At 45.6% G+C, this 20061-nt stretch overlaps 1 protein-coding gene across 1 annotated transcript in view; it reads left to right on the top strand.

Moving 5' to 3' along the window:
• AHR (aryl hydrocarbon receptor) overlaps positions 1-20061 on the top strand; it is a 229663-nt gene that overhangs the window by 45644 nt on the left and 163958 nt on the right. Inside the window, exon 2 of the mRNA XM_063921737.1 lies at positions 9872-10059. Within this exon, the coding sequence (XP_063777807.1) occupies positions 9872-10059 (188 nt within the window). The remainder of the gene's footprint in view (positions 1-9871; positions 10060-20061) is intronic.

Below are 20061 nucleotides of genomic sequence, written 5' to 3' on the forward strand. Positions count from 1 at the left end.
AACTGGATTAGCAGGAATACCAGATAACAGAACCAACAACAGCAACAAGCTGAATATAACTGATACACAACCTTTGTGTAACCGAAAACAACAAGTATCAATACAACTGCAAGTAACAGTCCGCACTGGATGGGCGCCCAGCATCCTCTACGGACTAGGAGAAAAGGATTTACCGGTAGGTATTAAAATCCTATTTTCTCTTACGTCTTAGAGAATGCTGGGGACTCCAAAAGGACCATAGGGTCTATACCAAAGCTCCAGACCGGGCGGGAGAGTGCGGACGACTCTGCAGCACCGATTGAGCAAACATAAGGTCCTCATCAGCCAGGGTATCAAACTTATAGAACTTAGCAAAAGTGTTTGAACCTGACCACGTAGCTGCTCGGCAAAGTTGAAGTGCCGAGACCCCTCGGGCAGCCGCCCAAGATGAGCCCACCATCCTGGTAGAATGGGCTTTCACTGACTTCGGCAACGGCAATCCAGCCATAGAATGAGCGTGCTGAATCGTATTACAAATCCAGCGTGCAATAGTCTGCTTGGAAGCAGGATTTCCAATCTTGTTGGAAGCATACAAGACAAATAGAGCCTCCGTTTTCCTAACAAGAGCCGTTCTGGTGACATAAATTTTCAAAGCTCTCACGACATCAAGAGATCTTGGCACCGTCACGGCATCCGTAGCCACAGGCACCACAATAGGTTGATTAATGTGAAACGAAGACACCACCTTCTGCAGAAATTGTTGACAAGTCCTCAATTCCGCTCTATCCACATGAAAAATCAAATATGGGCTCTTGTGAGACAAAGCCGCCAAAAGCATGGCCACTTTCCAAGTGAGAAACTTTAACTCAACCTTTCGCAAAGGTTCAAACCAGTGAGACATAAGAAACTGTAACACCACTTCAAGATCCCATGGTGACACGGGTGGCACAAATGAAGGTTGGATATGCAGCACTCCCTTCACGAAAGTCTGAACCTCTGGAAGGGCGGCCAATTCTTTTAGAAAGAAAATAGATAAAGCCGAAATCTGCACTTTGATGGAACACAATTTCAGGCCTGCATTCACGCCTGCCTGCAAAAAATGGAGGAAACGACCCAAGTGAAATTCCTCCGCAGGAGCTGTTTTGGTTTCACACCACGACACATATATTTTCTCCAAATACGGTGATAATGTTTTGCCGTGACCTCCTTTCTAGCCTTAAGGAGAGTGGGGATGACTTCCCCGGGAATACCTTTACGAGCTAGGATTTGGCGTTCAACCTCCACGCCGTCAAACGTAGCCGCGGTAAGTCCGGAAACACGCATGGCCCCTGCAGTAACAGGTCCTCTATTAGAGGAAGCGGCCAAGGATCTTTTATGAGAAATTCCTGAAGATCCGGATACCAGGCCCTCCGTGGTCAATCTGGAACGACGAGTATTGCCTGAACCCTTGTTCGTCTTATGATCCTCAGCACTTTTGGAATGAGAGGAAGTGATACCGACTGAAACACCCACGGAGTTACCAGGGCTTCCCCTGCACTGGCTTGGGGGTCTCTTGACCTGGAACAATACCTCGGAAGCTTCTTGTTGAGGCGAGACGCCATCATGTCTATTTGAGGGATTCCCCAACACCTTGTTACTTCTGCAAACACCTGGATGAAGGGCCCACTCTCCTGGATGGAGATCGTGTCTGCTGAGAAAGTCTGCTTCCCAGTTGTCCACGCCTGGAAGGAAAACTGCTGAAAGAGCGCTCACGTGCTGTTCCGCCCAGCGGAGAACTCTTGTGGCCTCCGCCATTGCCGCTCTGCTCTTTGTTCCGCCCTTGCGGTTTACGTACGCCACCGCTGTTATGTTGTCCGACTGGATCAGGACATGTAGACCTTGAAGAAGGTTCTTCGCTTGCAGAAGGCCGTTGTAAATGGCTCTTTACTCCAGAACATTTATGTGGAGACAAGATTCCTGGCTTGACCATTTTCCCTGGAAACTTCTTCCTTGTGTGACTGCACCCCAGCCTCGGAGACTTGCATCTGTGGTCAGTAGGACCCAATCCTGGATTCCGAATCTGCGTCCCTCTAGAAGGTGAGAACTTTGCAGCCACCACAGGAGAGAAATTCTGGTCCTGGAAGATAGACTTATTTTCCGGTGCATGTGCAGGTGAGACCCGGACCATTTGTTCAGCAGATCCCACTGAAACACCTGGACATGAAACCTGCCAAACGGAATGGCTTCGTAATCCACAACCATCTTCCCTAGCAGTCGAGTGCATTGATGAATCGACACTCTCGCCGGTTTCAGAATCTCCTTGACCATGGTCTGGATATCCAGAGCTTTTTCCGCCGGAAGAAACACTCTCCGCAGTTCCGTGTCTAGGATCATGCCCAGGAAGGGCAGCCGAGTTGTCGGAATCAACTGAGACTTTGGCAAATTGAGAATCCAGCCATGATGTTGCAGAACCATCAGGGAGAGTTCCATGCTTCTTAGCAACTGCTCTATTGATCTCGCCTTTATCAGGCGATCGTCCAAGTACGGGATAATTGTGATACCCTGCTTGTGTAGGTTTACCATCATTTCCGCCATCACCTTTGTGAAGACCCTCGGGGCCGTGGAAAGCCCAAACGGCAACATCTGAAATTGGTAATGACAATCCTGCACCGCAAATCTTAGGAAGGTTTGATGAGGAGGATATATCGGGACATGTAAGTAGGCATCCTTTATGTCGACTGACACCATAAAATCCCCCCCTTCTAAGCTGGAAATCACAGCTCGAAGAGATTCCATCTTGAACTTGAAAGTTTTCAAGTATGGATTGAGGTATTTTAGGTTCAGAATCGGTCTGATCGAGCCGTCCGACTTCGGCACGACAAAGAGGCTCGAATAGAACCCTTCCCCCCGTTGGGACGGGGGAACCGGGACAATGACCCTCTGTTGACACAGCTTTTGTATCGCAGCGTTTACTACTTCTCTTTCTGGAAGAGAAACTGGCAAGGCCGATTTGAAAAAGCGGCGGGGGGGGGGGGGGGGCATCTCCTGAAACTCCAGTTTGTACCCTTGGGACACTATGTCTAAGACCCAAGGATCCAGTGCCGATTGAAACCAGACCTGACTGAAGATTCGGAGACAGCCCCCCACCGGCACGGACTCCTGTAGGGAAGCCCCAGCGTCATGCGGTGGACTTGGCAGAGGCGGGGGAGGATTTTTGGTCCTGGGCGCAAGACACCGCAGGCGACCTTTTTCCCCTTCCTCTACCCTTTGAAGCGAGGAAGGACGAACCCCTTCCTTTTTTGTATTTATTAGGCCGAAAGGACTGCATCTGAGAATGGGCGCCTTTTTCTGCTGTGCGGGGACATAAGGAAGAAAAGATGACTTACCCGCAGTAGCGGTAGACACCAGGTCAGCAAGGCCGTCACCAAACAAGACACTACCTTTAAAAGGGAGAGCTTTCATAGCTTTCTTGGAGTCGGCATCTGCATTCCATTGATGAATCCACAGCGCCCTCCTGGCCGAGACCGCTATGGCATTGGCGCTTGATCCCAAGAGGCCAATATCCCTCGCCGCATCCTTTAGGTAATCTGCAGCGTCCTTGATATAACCAAGAGTCAAAAGAATGTTATCCTTATCAAGGGTATCCATATCAGAAGCTAAATTATCAGCCCACTTAGCAATAGCACTACTCACCCACGCCGACGCCACAGCAGGCCTGAGTAGTGCACCAGTAGTAACGAAAATGGCCTTCAACGTCGTCTCCTGCTTGCGATCCTCCGGATCCTTGAGGGCAGCCGTGTCAGGAGACGGAAGCGCCACCTTCTTGGACAGTCGGGACAGAGCCTTTGTCCACGTTGGTTGACGACTCCCATTTCTCCCTGTCGTCAGAGGGGAAAGGATATGCCATAAAAAATTCTCTTGGGAATCTGCCACCTTTTGTCAGACGACTCCCAAGCCTTATCACAAAGAGCGTTCAGTTCATGAGAGGGGGGAAACTTCACCTCAGGCTTTTTCCCTTTAAATAAACAAACCCTTGTATCTGGAACCGGAGGTTCCTCAGAAATATGTAAAACATCTTTAATAGCCACAATCATGTACTGAATACTCTTAACCACTTTCGGATGTAAACTGGCCTCATTGAAGTCGACACTGGAATCAGAGTCTGTGTCGGTATCTGTATCTGCCATCTGGTTAAATGAACGTTTTTGTGACCCTGAGGGGGTCTGTACCTGAGACAAAGCATCCTCCATGGATTTCCTCCATGTTTGAGTCTGAGAATCAGATTTATCCAGCCTCTTAGACAATAATGCCACGTTTGCATTCAATGTACTCAAAATATTTACCCAATCAGCAGTCGGCTGTGCCGACAGAGTCATTCCCAAATCTGTCTCCGCGCCCCCAGTAACTTCCTTCGAGGAGGAACACTCAGCCTCAGACATGTCGACACGCAGTACCGACACACCCACACTCACACCGGCCAAAAGGAGACAGACCCAAAGGGAAGCCTGTAGAGAGAACACAGAGGGAGTATGCCAGCTCACACCCCAGCGCCCATATACCATTAAGAAATAATATATGATGGCTGCGCTGTAATTTACACACATACAGCACCAAATTGCATGTGCCCCCCCCCCTTGTTTTGCTCTCCAGATACTTGTAAGGAGAGTGGAGGTCTGGGCCAGCGTCTCTGCAGCGGTCTGTGAAGAGATAAAATGGCGCTGGTAAGCTGTGCTGCTAAGCCCCGCCCCTTCCCGGCGCGCTGTAGTCCCGCTTAAATTTAACAATTTTTTTATACTGGCTGGGGTATCGTACACGGTGCACGGGCACCGAATATGCCTCTTTTGCCAGTGAAAAAGCCCCTCAGTAACTTGCTGCCCAGGGCGCTCCCCCCCAGCGCCCTGCACCCTGTGAGTGCCGTTGGTGTGTGGGAGCATGGAGCGCAGCGCGACCGCTGCGCTGTACCTCCGTTACTGAAGTCTTCTGCCGTCACTGAAGTCTTCTGTTCTTCTAATACTCACCCGGCTTCTTACTTCTGGCTTCTGTGAGGGGGGTGACGGCGCGGCTCCGGGAACAAGCAGCTAGGCGCACCAAGTAATCGAACCCTCTGGAGCTAATGGTGTCCAGTAGCCTAAGAAGCAGAGCCCTTAACTAAGAAGAAGTAGGTCTGACTTCTCTCCCCTCAGTCCCACGAAGCAGGGAGCCTGTAGCCAGCAGGTCTCCCTGAAAATAAAAAGCCTAACATAAAGTCTTTCCAGAGAAATTCAGTAGAGCTCCCCTAGTGTGTGTCCAGTCACTCCTGGGCACAGAATCTAACTGAGGTCTGGAGGAGGGGCATAGAGGGAGGAGCCAGTTCACACCCAGTCAGTCTTTTTAGTGTGCCCATGTCTCCTGCGGATCCCGTCTATACCCCATGGTCCTTTTGGAGTCCCCAGCATCCTCTAGGACGTAAGAGAAAACAAAATTATAATATATTAGTGCTGTATTATCTTTACAGTGTATTTAGTATAATTACAAACACAACTGGATTTCAAATGCAACAAATAACATTGTCCATTGTCCATACAGATTGGCTGTTTTAGAAAGGATTTGGATACTGTGCATTTCCTGTGCAGTTTATTGACAGGCATATGATTTACATCTTTGTTTTTCATTTATTATGCCTCTGTCTATAACTATGGCCTGGTTTGTGCTAACCTGTGTGCATTTGGTAAACTCATGGTACTGTAAATAAAAAAAATTGCTATATAAATCGGGTGCATGATAAATTACTGGTAGTTTACTGTTGCATTACAAATGAAATTGCAGACTCTGGAACATATGCTATTTTTGTTATCAGTGCCTGCAATTTTTTTCTCAGTGGTTACAGTTTAAAGTTGTTCTTTTTATATCCTCATCCGCTTGTCTCAAACTCCGATAATTGTACCCAAATTAACTTATTTGTGCTATATAGGGGGAAATCTTTTTTTATTGTTGTGGCCGCAGCGCCTGTAGCACTATTCAGTTGTTTGTGCCACAGGGCGCCCATTTTTTCTGCTCGCACCCACCTGCGATGGCGAGCATAAATCCACCCAAAGTCTGCCTTTTAGCATCCCAAAAGCAGCGTGCCCAGTAGTTTGCATGGGTTTAGCCACTTTCCGCATCTAAACCCGATGCATGTGGGCACGACATGAACAAACAATTAAATATCACCTGATGGGAACTGCAAACACCCCCCCCCCCCCCATTAAATTGGCTCATTTGAATCTGCCATGTTATTTCTGCTACAGTCATGTATAGTTGAAGCAGGACAGGTAGCCTTTGTTTTCTTATACTCACTTTTGAATGGGTTACAAGTCTGGAGGGGAATGTACAGAAGCCTTTTGGGAAAGTCCTTGCTAATAATCTTGCCTACTCCTACATGTAAGAAATGAGAAGTAAATGCTAAGAGCTAATCAAGCTGAATGTGCACGAATCAGCCCAATGGCTACAGTATGTGGTCCTTTAATTTACATCACATCCATGCACATTGCAAGTTTTGCTTTGCACCCAGTAGAGGTGAGCTGGCAATTGGCAAAGACATGAGTACTTTACTTGGCTGATACTGGCACAGCCCGGCATTGCAGCACTGCTCGGCAGCTCAATGGTTTTAAATTGAATTGCGCATTAGTGCTGGAAGAGGGAGTTTATTCTCTCCTATAATGTGGATACCTCTTTTGGTACATGTGTGTTACCCCGTCACTAAAACTCTGCCCTGAGCTAATTCAATCAAGTTTCACTACCCCTAAAGGGTGCCCTTAATGTGAAAGTTTCCTCTGGGACTTAACGCACAAGGAATTGCATAATACAGTAGCTCTGGGTGATAAAAGCAGAGCTTTAACCAAGCGGTTATCCGCAGTTAATTGAACCTGCCCCGTGGGCGTTTATTAAAAAAGTAAATTTAATGAGGACTTGGTCAAGAAAGAACTTGGCCATTGATTGCCTTTCTTTCCCTTTCAATGCTGAGAGAGAGAGTACCCTGCATTATGCATTCTCCAGGCATAGCTGGCATTCCCCTTTTCAAGTATATTGGAGGACAATGTTTTGCATAGTTAACGGAGAACATGAGTAACTGCAATCATTGTTCAAACAAATAATATTGCTGTGTCATTGCTAACCAGCTGGAGTGGAACGCAGCTGTTCTCTCTATGACAGATAGTCTGTAACACTGTTTTGCAGGGGGTTGTTAATATTTATATACTGATAATTTGGACACTTTGTATGCTGGGTCACCACAGCCCTGCCCCCTGATTGCTGTTATACTTAGAGGACAAGGAAGGAGAAACTGAGTTTCTAGCAAACCAACATCTTAATAAATAAGCCCTCACATGGGATCCAAGCAAATGTGTGGTTAGTGGTGCTCCCTTGAGTCATAAACACAGATATGTGGGAGGGGATGCGGTCAATTTACCTACCATCAAGATCATGACGGTCAAAATCCCGGCATGGTCAAAATCCTGTATTTAAAATACCAACAAGGTCAAAATCCCGACATTTAAAATGTTGACAGGTCAAAAAGTCGACGTGAGTTTTTCATGATTTTTTTTTTTTTTTGTAAACAGACTTGTTCATACTTTACCATCCCAGTGGACCTGGAGGGGGAATATAATAGCGCAGCGAGCCATGTCAGGGGACGCGGTACTTTTATACGGTGTCCATGTCAACCCATGTCGACATACACACAAAAACCAATGAAACACTTGTCGACTTTTTTGACCTGTCGACATTTTAAGTGTCGGCATTTTGATCTTGTCTGTATTTTGACCTTGTCAGGATTTTGACCTTCGGTCAACTGTTGTCGGGATTTTGACCTTCAGGATTTTGATTGTAGGTATTTTATACTGATCCCTGTGGGAGAGAGAGTACTCTTTCTTTCTGGGGCATTCTTTTGTCAAATGATTTATGTGTATATTTAAATGTAACTTTTTTTTGTTACTTTTATTAATATACATCTCTTAAATGGTCAAGGGTATCAATTAAAGAAGTGTTATACAGTACATACCCTGTGCCAGTACTGCAAGGTTCTTCTCTCTCACCCACCGGCCGGGAATCGTTTCCCTCATAGTAGTGGGAGCTTTGGGTGAGGGGTCATTTTTTTTTTTTTGTAGATTTTCTTTTACATTTAAAATGTGTATAGTTTTTCAGCTTATTGTTTCTGTATTTGTATTCTGTATTTTGTCAACACCGTAATGCACGTTTTCGCTCTTTTTGTTTTTTAATCACTACATTGTAATAAAAAAAGGTCTTTTATTAGAAATATGTTTACAACAAAGTTGGTTTATAATCTGCAAGTTAGCTTTCTGCTTTATTTAGTTTAGGTCTGATTAGCAGCTGTATGTTAACTATTGTTTATGCAAGACTTAAATGATACAGAATCCAGAGGCTGGTAAAAAAAAAAAAATGATATTCATCCCTTAAAATCTACACAACAGTCTTCTAAAAAATTTGGTGCATTACAACTACCATGACTCATCAGTTATGTGTTTATAGGGGGGAATTCATTTATTTTGGGCACCGCTATATGTAAAGGGCGCCCGATGGAGGAATTTAGTTTTCCAGGTGCCCAGTAATTCACGCTTGTGACACCCAAATAGACTGGGTTTATCCACGTAAAGTGACTAAACCTGTTTAAAGTTTTGGTTAGGGCTACCAAACCACAGACTTTTTGCACACTTCTGTTCGCCACCTCAGGAGGCTGCGAGCAGAAATGTGTCCCGTCCCCCCCCGTTGCACTTGCGCCAAAACAGAGCAAAAATTGACTTTCCCCCATTTAACACAATTTATTACTATTGCTTATTTACTGTTGGTATTTAAAACAGCACTTCATTGCGGTTTGCACAGTGGTTTAAACAAGTCCCATGATCGTTAATGATTATACAATAATGTAGCATTTCAGCTGAGTCCATTTGAAAGATCCCTGTGGAGAGAGGCAAGTGTATTAGGTACATTTGTTCATTAATGAAAATATGTAATCAGCCAATCATGTGTGAGTAGCCCAATGCATAAAAGCTTGCAGGTATGGTCAAGAGGTGGTTTTTCAGATTAAAATGGGGGAAAAAAAGTGATATGTTACTTTGTAGAATAATGGTGCCGTACTTCGGATTTCGAAACTCTCAGGAGCTGCTTATCTCCTGGGATTTTCACTGACAACAGTCTCCATTGACTTCACTCTTGGGGACATGCCCTGCACTTATGGGCATGCTGGTCTGCCCCCAAGCCTTCCCTTCACTGTGAATAGATGCCGTGCACATGGCAACTTCAACTTTTACCAAGAGCGGGTAGGGAAGGAACTGGGCGGACCGTTTTAGCAGAGCGCCACTAAAAGGGCAGGGCACATTTAGCTGTTTTTAAATCCAGCAGGGCTAAAACAGCCTAGCTTGAACACTAGAAAACTGCAGCAAGTTTGTGATGCTACAGTGTCAGTGTAGACCAGAATCTCTAAGGTATGTTCCCGGCACCCCGTTGAATCCATGCCTTTAAAGAATACAGACTGTGCTGATGGCAAATGGGAATGCTCTTCCATATCTACAGTAATACAGTGACCAGTCACCGTTTATGTGCACATTTGCACCATTTGGTTGATTCTAGCCCTGGCTGGTTTGCCAGTGCACCCTTGTGGGCAGACACCATATAAATTTGCATTGGGACTAATGATTTCTTTAATAAATTCAAGGATATGTTGGCTTGTCTTTCCCTCTGAAATTAAATCTGTAGCTGAATTATGAGACCTGGATGTTGTCAGAATGAGTATAGTTTGTGGAGAAAGAGTTCAGTCTATTGTGCCCTGAATTTCATTTTGTAGTTCTTAACGTCTGCTACTTATAGGTTCTTAGTATTCCAGAATAATACTACGCATTTACAATTTGATTCCATAACTTTGCTATTTGTTTGTATGCAGGGTGAAGACAACACAATCTGATGGTGTCAAGTCCAACCCATCGAAGAGGCACAGAGACCGCCTAAACACTGAGCTGGACAGATTGGCCAGCCTTTTGCCGTTCAACCAAGAAATCATATCTAAACTTGACAAGCTTTCTGTGCTGAGGCTCAGTGTCAGCTATCTCAGGGCGAAGGGCTTTTTTGAAGGTAAGATACGAATGATGCTGTTTTGTTTGTTACTCATAGCCTGAACTTATTTGGGGCCTATATAGAGATCTTTATGATCAGTAGCTTAGAGGGTAGTTATATTTCATAATGTATGCAGGTCACTGAACATCATTTGCCTATCCTGACAGAGCTAGGTACGAGCTGTGGTAAGCAGCCTATTCAGCCTCAATTCATAAAAGCCCTATAGTGAGTTACAGACATGCTTTTACTAGTGTTTTAAATGCTAGTAAATTTCAACAGGTCAGGGAAAGAAACCATGGTTTTGGCGGCCCTCTACCCACTTGCAACCAGCTCTTCAATTTCTATTAGAAAGGCTATGGACAGAACAACTCCGTTTTTGACTGAGATAGATTAAGAAGGGTTTGTCAAAAGGACACTTGTGAGGCCCCTTGAAAATAGCAGTGTCGTCACTGCTCCGTGTTGAGAAAATGTTTTTTGCAATGGAATTAAAACAATACATCTATAACCTCACAAACGTGCCATTATTTTAAACCTATTTCATGTGTATACTGTATGTGAAGGTTACTCCTATTTTGAGTTCCATGGTTCACAAACTGAGAACCCATTATTTTCAAAGGAGGTTTGTGAAAACAGTCAGATTCAAATGATCAGCATGTAGTAATGTGTAGATCAGAAGGCATTATTTGACAAATGAGTGTTATCGTTACTGTATGTCGGTTCCCACTCTGTTGACCAGGATAAGGTGTAAGAGTAGGAGGAAAGGTTTCATTTGTACGATAAGAGGCTGACTTAGTTCATATAGTAAATCACAGATATACAATTGCAACCATTGTACAGAAGCAGCTGCACATGGGCATTAGCAGTGTGAAATACAGTGTGCGTTGCTCTAGGCTCTTTTCCGCTTCTGCTTACTAGCAAATGGGAGCTTCTGCTACAAGTGCTCATTATCTTCCACGGAAAATCAGCAAGCATAGACAGAAAGGCAAATTTTTTTTATGAATTTGTTTAGTATATACAACTGTTAATTGATAAACTGTTTTGAAAGATACAGTGCCATTGTGAATTTAAAAGTTGGAGAGGGGGCAGGGTGGAGGGGATTTGAGGAAAGTTTTTTCTTTTCTCTGACGTCCTAGTGGATGCTGGGCACTCCGTAAGGACCATGGGGAATAGCGGCTCCGCAGGAGACTGGGCACAACTAAAGAAAGCTTTAGGTCACCTGGTGTGCACTGGCTCCTCCCACCATGACCCTCCTCCAAGCCTCAGTTAGATTTTGTGCCCGGCCGAGGTTGGATGCACACTAGGGGCTCTCCTGAGCTTCTAGAAAGAAAGTATAGAATTAGGTTTTTTATTTTCAGTGAGACCTGCTGGCAACAGGCTCACTGCAGCAAGGGACTAAGGGGAGAAGAAGCGAACCTGCCTGCTTGCAGCCAGCTTGGGCTTCTTAGGCTACTGGACACCATTAGCTCCAGAGGGATCGACCGCAGGCCCAGCCTTGGTGTTCGGTCCCGGAGCCGCGCCGCCGTCCCCCTTACAGAGCCAGAAGCAAGAAGAGGTCCGGAAAATCGGCGGCAGAAGACCTCAGTCTTCACCAAGGTAGCGCACAGCACTGCAGCTGTGCGCCATTGCTCCTCATACACACTTCACACTCCGGTCACTGAGGGTGCAGGGCGCTTGGGGGGGGCGCCCTGAGCAGCAATAAAAACACCTTGGCTGGCAAAAATACCACAATATATAGCCCCAGAGGCTATATATGTGGTAAATACCCCTGCCAGAATCCAGAAAAAAGCGGGAGAAAAGTCCGCGAAAAAGGGCGGAGCTATCTCCCTCAGACACACTGGCGCCATTTTCTCTTCACAGTGCAGCTGGAAGAAAGCTCCCCAGGCTCTCCCCTGTAGTTTTCAGGCTCAAAGGGTTAAAAAGAGAGGGGGGGCACTAAATTTAGGCGCAATATTATATATACAAGCAGCTATTGGGGAAATTTCACTCAGTTATAGTGTTAATCCCCACATTATATAGCGCTCTGGTGTGTGCTGGCATACTCTCTCTCTGTCTCCCCAAAGGGCTTTGTGGGGTCCTGTCCTCAGTCAGAGCATTCCCTGTGTGTATGCGGTGTGTCGGTACGGCTGTGTCGACATTTTTAATGAGGAGGCTTATATGGTGACGGAGCAGATGCCGATAAATGTGATGTCGCCCCCTGTGGGGCCGACACCAGAGTGGATGGTTAGGTGAAAGGTATTAACCGACAGTGTCAACTCCTTACATAAAAGGGTGGATGACGTAACAGCTGTGGGACAGCCGGCTTCTCAGTCCGCGCCTGCCCAGGCGTCTCAAAGGCCATCAGGGGCTCAAAAACGCCCGCTCACTCAGATGGCAGACACAGATGTCGACACGGAGTCTGACTCCAGTGTCGACAAAGTTGAGACATATACACAATCCACTAGGAACATTCGTGACTTGATCCCGGCAATAAAAAATGTGTTACACATTTCTGACATTAACCCAAGTACCACTAAAAAAGGGTTTTATGTTTGGGGAGAAAAAGCAGGCAGTGTTTTGTTCCCCCATCAGATGAATGAATGAAGTGTGTGAAAAGCGTGGGTTCCCCCCGATAAGAAACTGGTAATTTCTAAAAAGTTACTGATGGCGTACCCTTTCCCGCCAGAGGATAAGTTACGCTGGGTGATATCCCCTAGGGTGGATAAGGCGCTCACACGGTTGTCAAAAAAGGTGGCACTGCCGTTCTAGGAACGGCCACTTTGAAGGTACCTGTTGATAAAAAGCAGGAGGCTTTCCTGAAGTCTGTATTTACACACTCAGGTACTAGACTGAGACCTGCAGATCGTGCTGCTGCAGCGTGGTCGGTGACCCTGTCAAACATGAGAACATATTAAAGACGTCGTCTTATATATGAGGGATGCACAGAGGGATATTTTGCCGGCTGGCATCCAAAATGAATGTAATGTCCATTCTGTCAGGAGGGTATTAGAGACCTGTCACTGGACAGGTGATGCTGACTTTAAAAGGCGCATAGAGATTCTGCCTTATAAGGGTGAGGACTTATTTGGGGATGGTCTCTGGGACCTCGTATCCATTACCTCAGGTTTCCTCACAGACTAAGAAAGCACTGTATTATCAGGTACAGTCCTTTCGGCTTCAGAAAAGCAAGCGTGTCAAAGGCGCTTCCTTTCTGTACAGAGACATGGGAAGAGGGAAAAAGCTGCACCAGTCAGCCTGTTCCCAGAATCAAAATTCTTCTCTCGCTTCCTCTGAGTCCACAGCATGACGCGGGGGCTCCACAGGTGTAGCCAGGTACGGTGGGGGGCCGTCTCAAAAATTTCAGCGATCAGTGGGCTCGCTCACAGGTGGATCCCTGTTTCATTCAAGTAGTATTTCAGGGGTACAAGCTGGAATTCGAGATGTCTCCCCCCCCCCGCCGTTTCCTCAAATATGCCTTGCCGACAACTCCCTCAGGCAGGGAGGCTGCGCTAGAGGCAATTAATAAGCTGTGTTCCCAGCAGGTAATACTCAAGGTGCCCCTAATTCAAAAAGGACGGGGTTACTATTCCACACGGTTTGGGGTACCGAAACCGCATGGTTCGGTGTGACCCATTTTATATTTAAAATCCTTGAACACATACATAAAAAAATTCAAGTTCAAGATGGAATCGCTCAGGGCGGTTATTGCAAGCCTGGATGAGGGGGATTACATGGGATCCCGGGACATCAAGGATGCTTACCTGCATGTCCCCATTTACCATCCTCGCCAGGAGTACCTCAGATTTGTGGTACAGGATTACCATTACCAAGTCCAGACACTGCCGTTTGGACTGTACATGGCACCGAGGGTGTTTACCAAGGTAATGGCCGAAATGATGATACTCCTTCGAAAAAAGGGAGTTTTAATTATCCCGTACTTGGACAATCTCCTTATAAGGGCAAGGTCCAAGGAGCAGTTGCTAGTCGGGGTAGCACTATTTTGGAAAGTGCTACAACAGCACGGTTGGATTCTAAACAGTCCAAAGTCACAGCTGGTTCCTACGACACGTCTACTGTTCCTGGGGATGGTTCTGGACACAGAACAGAAATAAGTGTTTCTCCCGGAGGAGAAAGCCAAGGAGCTGTCATCTCTAGTCAGAGACCTCCTGAAGCCAAAACAGGTATCGGTGCATCATTGCACGCGAGTCCTGGGGAAAAATGGTAGTTTCCTACGAAGCAATCCCATTCGGCAGGTTCCATGCAAGAACTTTTCAGTGGGACCTGTTGGACAAGTGGTCCGGATCACAGCTTCAGATGCATGGGCTGATAACCCTGTCTTCAAGGACCAGGGTATCTCTACTGTGGTGGCTGCAGAGTGCCCATCTTCAAGAGGGCCGCAGGTTCGGCATACAGGACTAGGTCCTAGTGACCATGGATGCCAGCCTTTGAGGCTGGGGGACAGTCACAAAGGGAAAAAACTTCCAGGGACTTTGGTCAAGTCAGGTGACTTCCCTACACATAAATAATAAATATTCTGGAACTGAGGGCCATTTACAATGCCCTAAGTCTGGCAAGGCCTCTGCTTCAAAACCAGCCGGTACTGATCCAATCAGACAACATCACGGCAGTCGCCCATGTAAACCAACGGGGCGGCACAAGAAGCAGGATGGCAATGGCAGAAGCCACAAGGATTCTCCGATGGGCGGAAAATCAGGTGTTAACACTGTCAGCAGTGTTCATTCCCGGAGTGGACGACTGGGAAGCAGATCTTCTCAGCAGACACAACCTCCACCCGGGAGAGTGGGGATTTCATCCAGAAGTCTTCCAAAGGATTGTTCACCATTGGGAAAGGCCACAGGTGGACATGATGGCGTCCCGCCTCAACAAAAAGCTATAAAAGATATTGCGCCAGGTCAAAGGACCCTCAGGCGATAGCTGTGGACGCTCTGGTAACACCGTGGGTGTACCAGTCGGTTTATGTGTTCCCCCCTCTGCCTCTCATACAAAAGGTACTGAGAATAATAGGAAGGCGAGGAGTAAGAACGATACTCGTGGTTCCGGATTGGCCAAGAAGAGCTTGGTACCCAGAACTTCAAGAAATTATATCAGAGGACCCATGGCCTCTGCCGCTCAGACAGGACCTGCGGCAGCAGGGGCCCTGTCTGTTCCAAGACTTACCGCGGCTACGTTTTGACGGCATGGCGGTTGAACGCCGGATCCTAAAGGAAAAGGGCATTCCGGAGGAAGTCATTCCTACGCTGATTCAAGCCAGGAAAGATGTAACTGCAAAACATCATCGCCACATATGGCGAAAATATGTTGCTTGGTGTGAGGCCAAAAAAGGCCCCAACAGAGGAATTTCAACTAGGTCGATTTCTGCATTTCCTGCAAGCAGGAGTGAATATGGGCCTAAAACTAGGCTCCATTAAAGTACAGATCTCGGCTCTGTCGATTTTCTTTCAAAAAGAACTAGCTTCAGTACCTGAAGTTCAGACATTTGTGAAAGGAGTGCTGCATATTCAGCCCCCGTTTGTGCCTCCTGTGGCACCTTGGGATCTCAACGTGGTGTTGAGTTTCTTAAAATCACATTGGTTTGAGCCACTAAAAACCGTGGATCTAAAATATCTCACGTGGAAAGTGGTCATGTTATTGGCCTTGGCTTCAGCCAGGCGAGTGTCAGAATTGGCGGCTTTATCATGTAAAAGCCCTTATCTGATTTTCCATATGGATAGGGCAGAATTGAGGACTCGTCCCCAGTTTCTCCCTAAGGTGGTGTCAGCGTTTCACCTGAACCAGCCTATTGTGGTGCCTGCGGCTACTAGGGATTTGGAGGACTCCAAGTTGCTAGACGTTGTCAGGGCCCTGAAAATATATGTTTCCAGGACAGCTGGAGTCAGAAAATCTGACTCGCTGTTTATCCTGTATGCACCCAACAAGCTGGGTGCTCCTGCTTCTAAGCAGACTATTGCTCGCTGGATTTGTAGTACAATTCAGCTTGCACATTCTGTGGCTGGCCTGCCACAGCCAAAATCTGTAAATGCCCATTCCACAAGGAAGGTGGGCTCATCTTGGGCGGCTGCCCGAGGGGTCTCGGCTTTACAACTTTGCCGAGCAGCTACTTGGTCAGGGGCAAACACGTTTGCAAAATTCTACAAATTTGATACCCTGGCTGAGGAGGACCTGGAGTTCTCTCATTCGGTGCTGCAGAGTCATCCGCACTCTCCCGCCCGTTTGGGAGCTTTGGTATAATCCCCATGGTCCTTACGGAGTTCCCAGCATCCACTAGGACAGGACGTCAGAGAAAATAAGATTTTACTCACCGGTAATTCTATTTCTCATAGTCTGTAGTGGATGCTGGGCGCCCATCCCAAGTGCGGATTGTCTGCAATACTTGTAAATAGTTATTGCTAACTAAAGCGTTATTGTTGAGCCATCTGTTGAGAGGCTCAGTTGTTTTCATACTGTCAAACTGGATATAGTATCACGAGTTGTACGGTGTGATTGGTGTGGCTGGTATGAGTCTTACCCGGGATTCAAAATCCTTCCTTATTATGTCAGCTCGTCCGGGCACAGTGTCCTAACTGAGGCTTGGAGGAGGGTCATGGTGGGAGGAGCCAGTGCACACCAGGTGACCTAAAGCTTTCTTTAGTTGTGCCCAGTCTCCTGCGGAGCCGCTATTCCCCATGGTCCTTACGGAGTGCCCAGCATCCACTACAGACTACGAGAAATAGAATTACCGGTGAGTAAAATCTTATTTTTTTTAGTACCAGATACTCATAACTCACATGAGCCCACATATTCACATTTTGTATCCCTGCTGAAAGCCTTTCCAGCCACGTAGGGCATAAAAAGGTGTTTATGTTCAGCCACTTTACGTGTACACAAATAAAATTCATAATAAAATATCTTGGGGTTTTATGAGATTTGACTCGAGTCTGGAATACCTTTCACTTCTATAAAGCGACATACAAAATACACAAACGCAGTTCCATTTCAAATTAAGTGGGCTTCTTAAGGCCGGATTTTCCCTAGGCGTAATTCATCTTCCGTGTTGTGAGGTTCACGGGTTATAGAAAAGCAGTGCTACCCTCTGACAGCTTCCAGCTCCAGAAGATATCTTGGTTCATGAGCGGGTGAAAGGTTTGTAGTGTCAGCACCTCTTCTGCAGTATAGACTTTCTATCTTGGAGGCTGAACAATGCACACATTTCCAGAACACAGTAAATATTTTAATATTTCCTTTATCAAGCACTGACGGAGCGGTAATGGAGAAAGTTGAGGAAATCACTCACTTTTTACCCTGGATATGCAGCAGCGGAAGAAGATCTGTAGTGTAACTCCCCATTGTGGAAGCCCAGGGGTTATTAGGTGCTCAGCCAAGGCAGTGTTGTAAGTGTGACCAGAGTCTTACCTGTTCTGCTTACTAACTATGACGATGTTGAGAATTTTTATATATGTTCTACCTTATTATTAAAGAATTACTGTGCTGTGCTGACGGCAATCTGACACTGATAATGGCTGCTATGTTATGTATCATCTTAATGTATCCTATGCGCACAGACCATGTTCAGTCTGTCGACCAGAAAGCAATGGCCTCTATTTATTGCTGGAAATGTAGCTGGAGCTATTTAGATGAAGCAGGCTGTGAATAACAGGATGCGAACAGGGGGTGTGTGAATTCCTGAGGAAAGTAAAGTATAAATGTGCAATCATATCATCTGGCTTGGAAGGAAGCCTGCTTTTCTGCCAGAAACAATGGATATCTTTTAAACAGAAAAACACTGAATGAGAGTTGAAGTTGAAGGCCATTATTTCACCATTTCATTTGCGTCCAGACATTGTGATGAATTGCTCTAACATATGATACGCCGTTAGGAACACCCTGACCGAAATGCTGGCATACAGTATACCATTTAATTGATTTGTTTTCCATACTCTTGCACATTTAATGAGGTTTACAAAGTCACAGTTTCCTTAGTTACATAGAACTAGCTTAATTTGGTACATGAACTTTTCTCTCGTACTAAGGTACTGGTCACACCGTCGATATCCACCACCAAATGGACAGAATCCTGACGAATTTACTGTTTGCTGTTAACGGGTTTCTGTTGAGTATCTATTAGTGTCACCCCTCCTATTCATACGTGCATACACATGGGCAATACAGTAGATGGCTACACTAAAATATTACTATCCAGCTGTTACTAGTCTAACGGTACAGGCTGTTATAGCCCTGTCCACATCTCCTTTACAAGTTTATATAAACTGCTCTAATCAAAGACTATAAGGAGGCAATTCTATTAGCGGTGATAGTCGTGAGGTACTGGGGTACCAACTGTTTTTTCAGCACCTCATGCCCACCAACATGGCAGAATGTTCACTATAGAAATGCACAAGGAAACCTGTGATATTGGTGATCCATTACAATCAGCGATGTGCATAGACGCACATAGAAATTAGCTTCTTATTAAACCACTCCCAAGCTGTCCTGCAATGCACCACTTCATTTAAAGGGGTTTTGCTGCTTTAGGTGTCCAAACCCTGTACATTTAGGTGCAACATGCACAAAAAGTAATGGCCGCCTGATTGGCATAACAATTAAATATTGCGCCGTTACTTTAGACGGAAGATCGTGCAAGAGAGGGAACCAAAAACAATTACATTCTCCCCTTAGATGTTTCCTAGATTTGGGAATTAGATAATCTTCCCGATGGCGTTATACTGCATATTATTGCTTGCTTCATCATTGTATTTGGTTTTGATGCTTATTCTCTATGTGTTAATATAAAACCTTCCTTGGTCACAAGCCTATGGAATAAAGTCGGTTCTAATGGGGTATGGGCTGGAAATGTTAACGCCAATTATCATTGGAGTAACTTCTATAAGGGCGTCATCTGGGAACTCTTCTATGGATTCGCATGTTCTTGCTTTCTTTCGTTGGGGGTAACATAGATGTAAAACAATGTCAGCCCACAGATTTCCGCTGTTCCGTGGGCCCTCTCTTTTGCAGCTGTTGTTTCTGCAGTTGTGTAAAATGTACAAATGAGAGTTTAGAGAAATGTCCAGCTTTTGTTCATCAGTTCTGAGAAGAGCATGTCTTCCTCCATGTCGGCATGCAAACGTTTAACAAGCAAATGGTATGGAGTTGTTTGTTGGGCATAAGTTTATTATCTTGGTGACTGAAAGCTTTTCTGTAAATGTGCACAGATTATCACAGTTCGAGAAGTCATGTAGCACTGAAGGACTTGCAAAAAGCCCCTTCCCATTTGTATCCTTCCACTTTCCACGTTTTAATTTCGAAGCAGCTGCCTCCCAGCTACAGCCCCCAGAGGATATGTGACCTGGTTTTCTTTCTCCTGCTGAGAGCCATGAAACAGGCTGGTGGCATTTCTTATGCTTTGAAGTGCAGTCCAAATATTTATGAATGAAAGCTTCATTTCTTGGTGTTACTCATAAGCAGAGATATGTCTTTGACAAAGGCAATATATTATTTCGGTGATATTAGGTATAATTGATCTTGTGATAGTATTACTAGGTATAAAAATCTTCACATACCCTTGATTCGTTCCTGTGCAGTGATGACGTTAACCCTTGCTAGTCTTTCATATTGTATTGGCCAAATATGCACTACAGGGCTAAAGTTTCTCTTCTAGGGTGTGTATCTGACAAGTACTTTGATGAGCAGGTTCTCTAAGAGGTGAGGGGTGCTTACAGGATTCCCATGTCATTGACTTTTTGATCAGGATTAGAATTGAAATCATGGATTTAATGCATCCATAATGATTAAATGAGGTACATTTCATTACAGACTTCCATATGCACATAAGTCTACAGTTTTTAAGTGGATGGGAATAGGACAAAAGAATGTGCTGATCTGCATGAAGTCGTGACCTTGTGTTAGTAAGTGAGGACAGGGCGATGTAACAGGGTCGGTGTCCTGATGTGGAAGAGATTTATAGTGAAAGGAACAGGGTCCTCCTACAGCTCTAAGTAGTGATGAGAGGCTTCTGTCAAACCAGAGTAGTAAGACTGGCATTAATTCCAC

The sequence above is a fragment of the Pseudophryne corroboree genome, chromosome 5, assembly GCF_028390025.1.
Source record: "Pseudophryne corroboree isolate aPseCor3 chromosome 5, aPseCor3.hap2, whole genome shotgun sequence".
NCBI lineage: Eukaryota > Metazoa > Chordata > Amphibia > Anura > Myobatrachidae > Pseudophryne > Pseudophryne corroboree.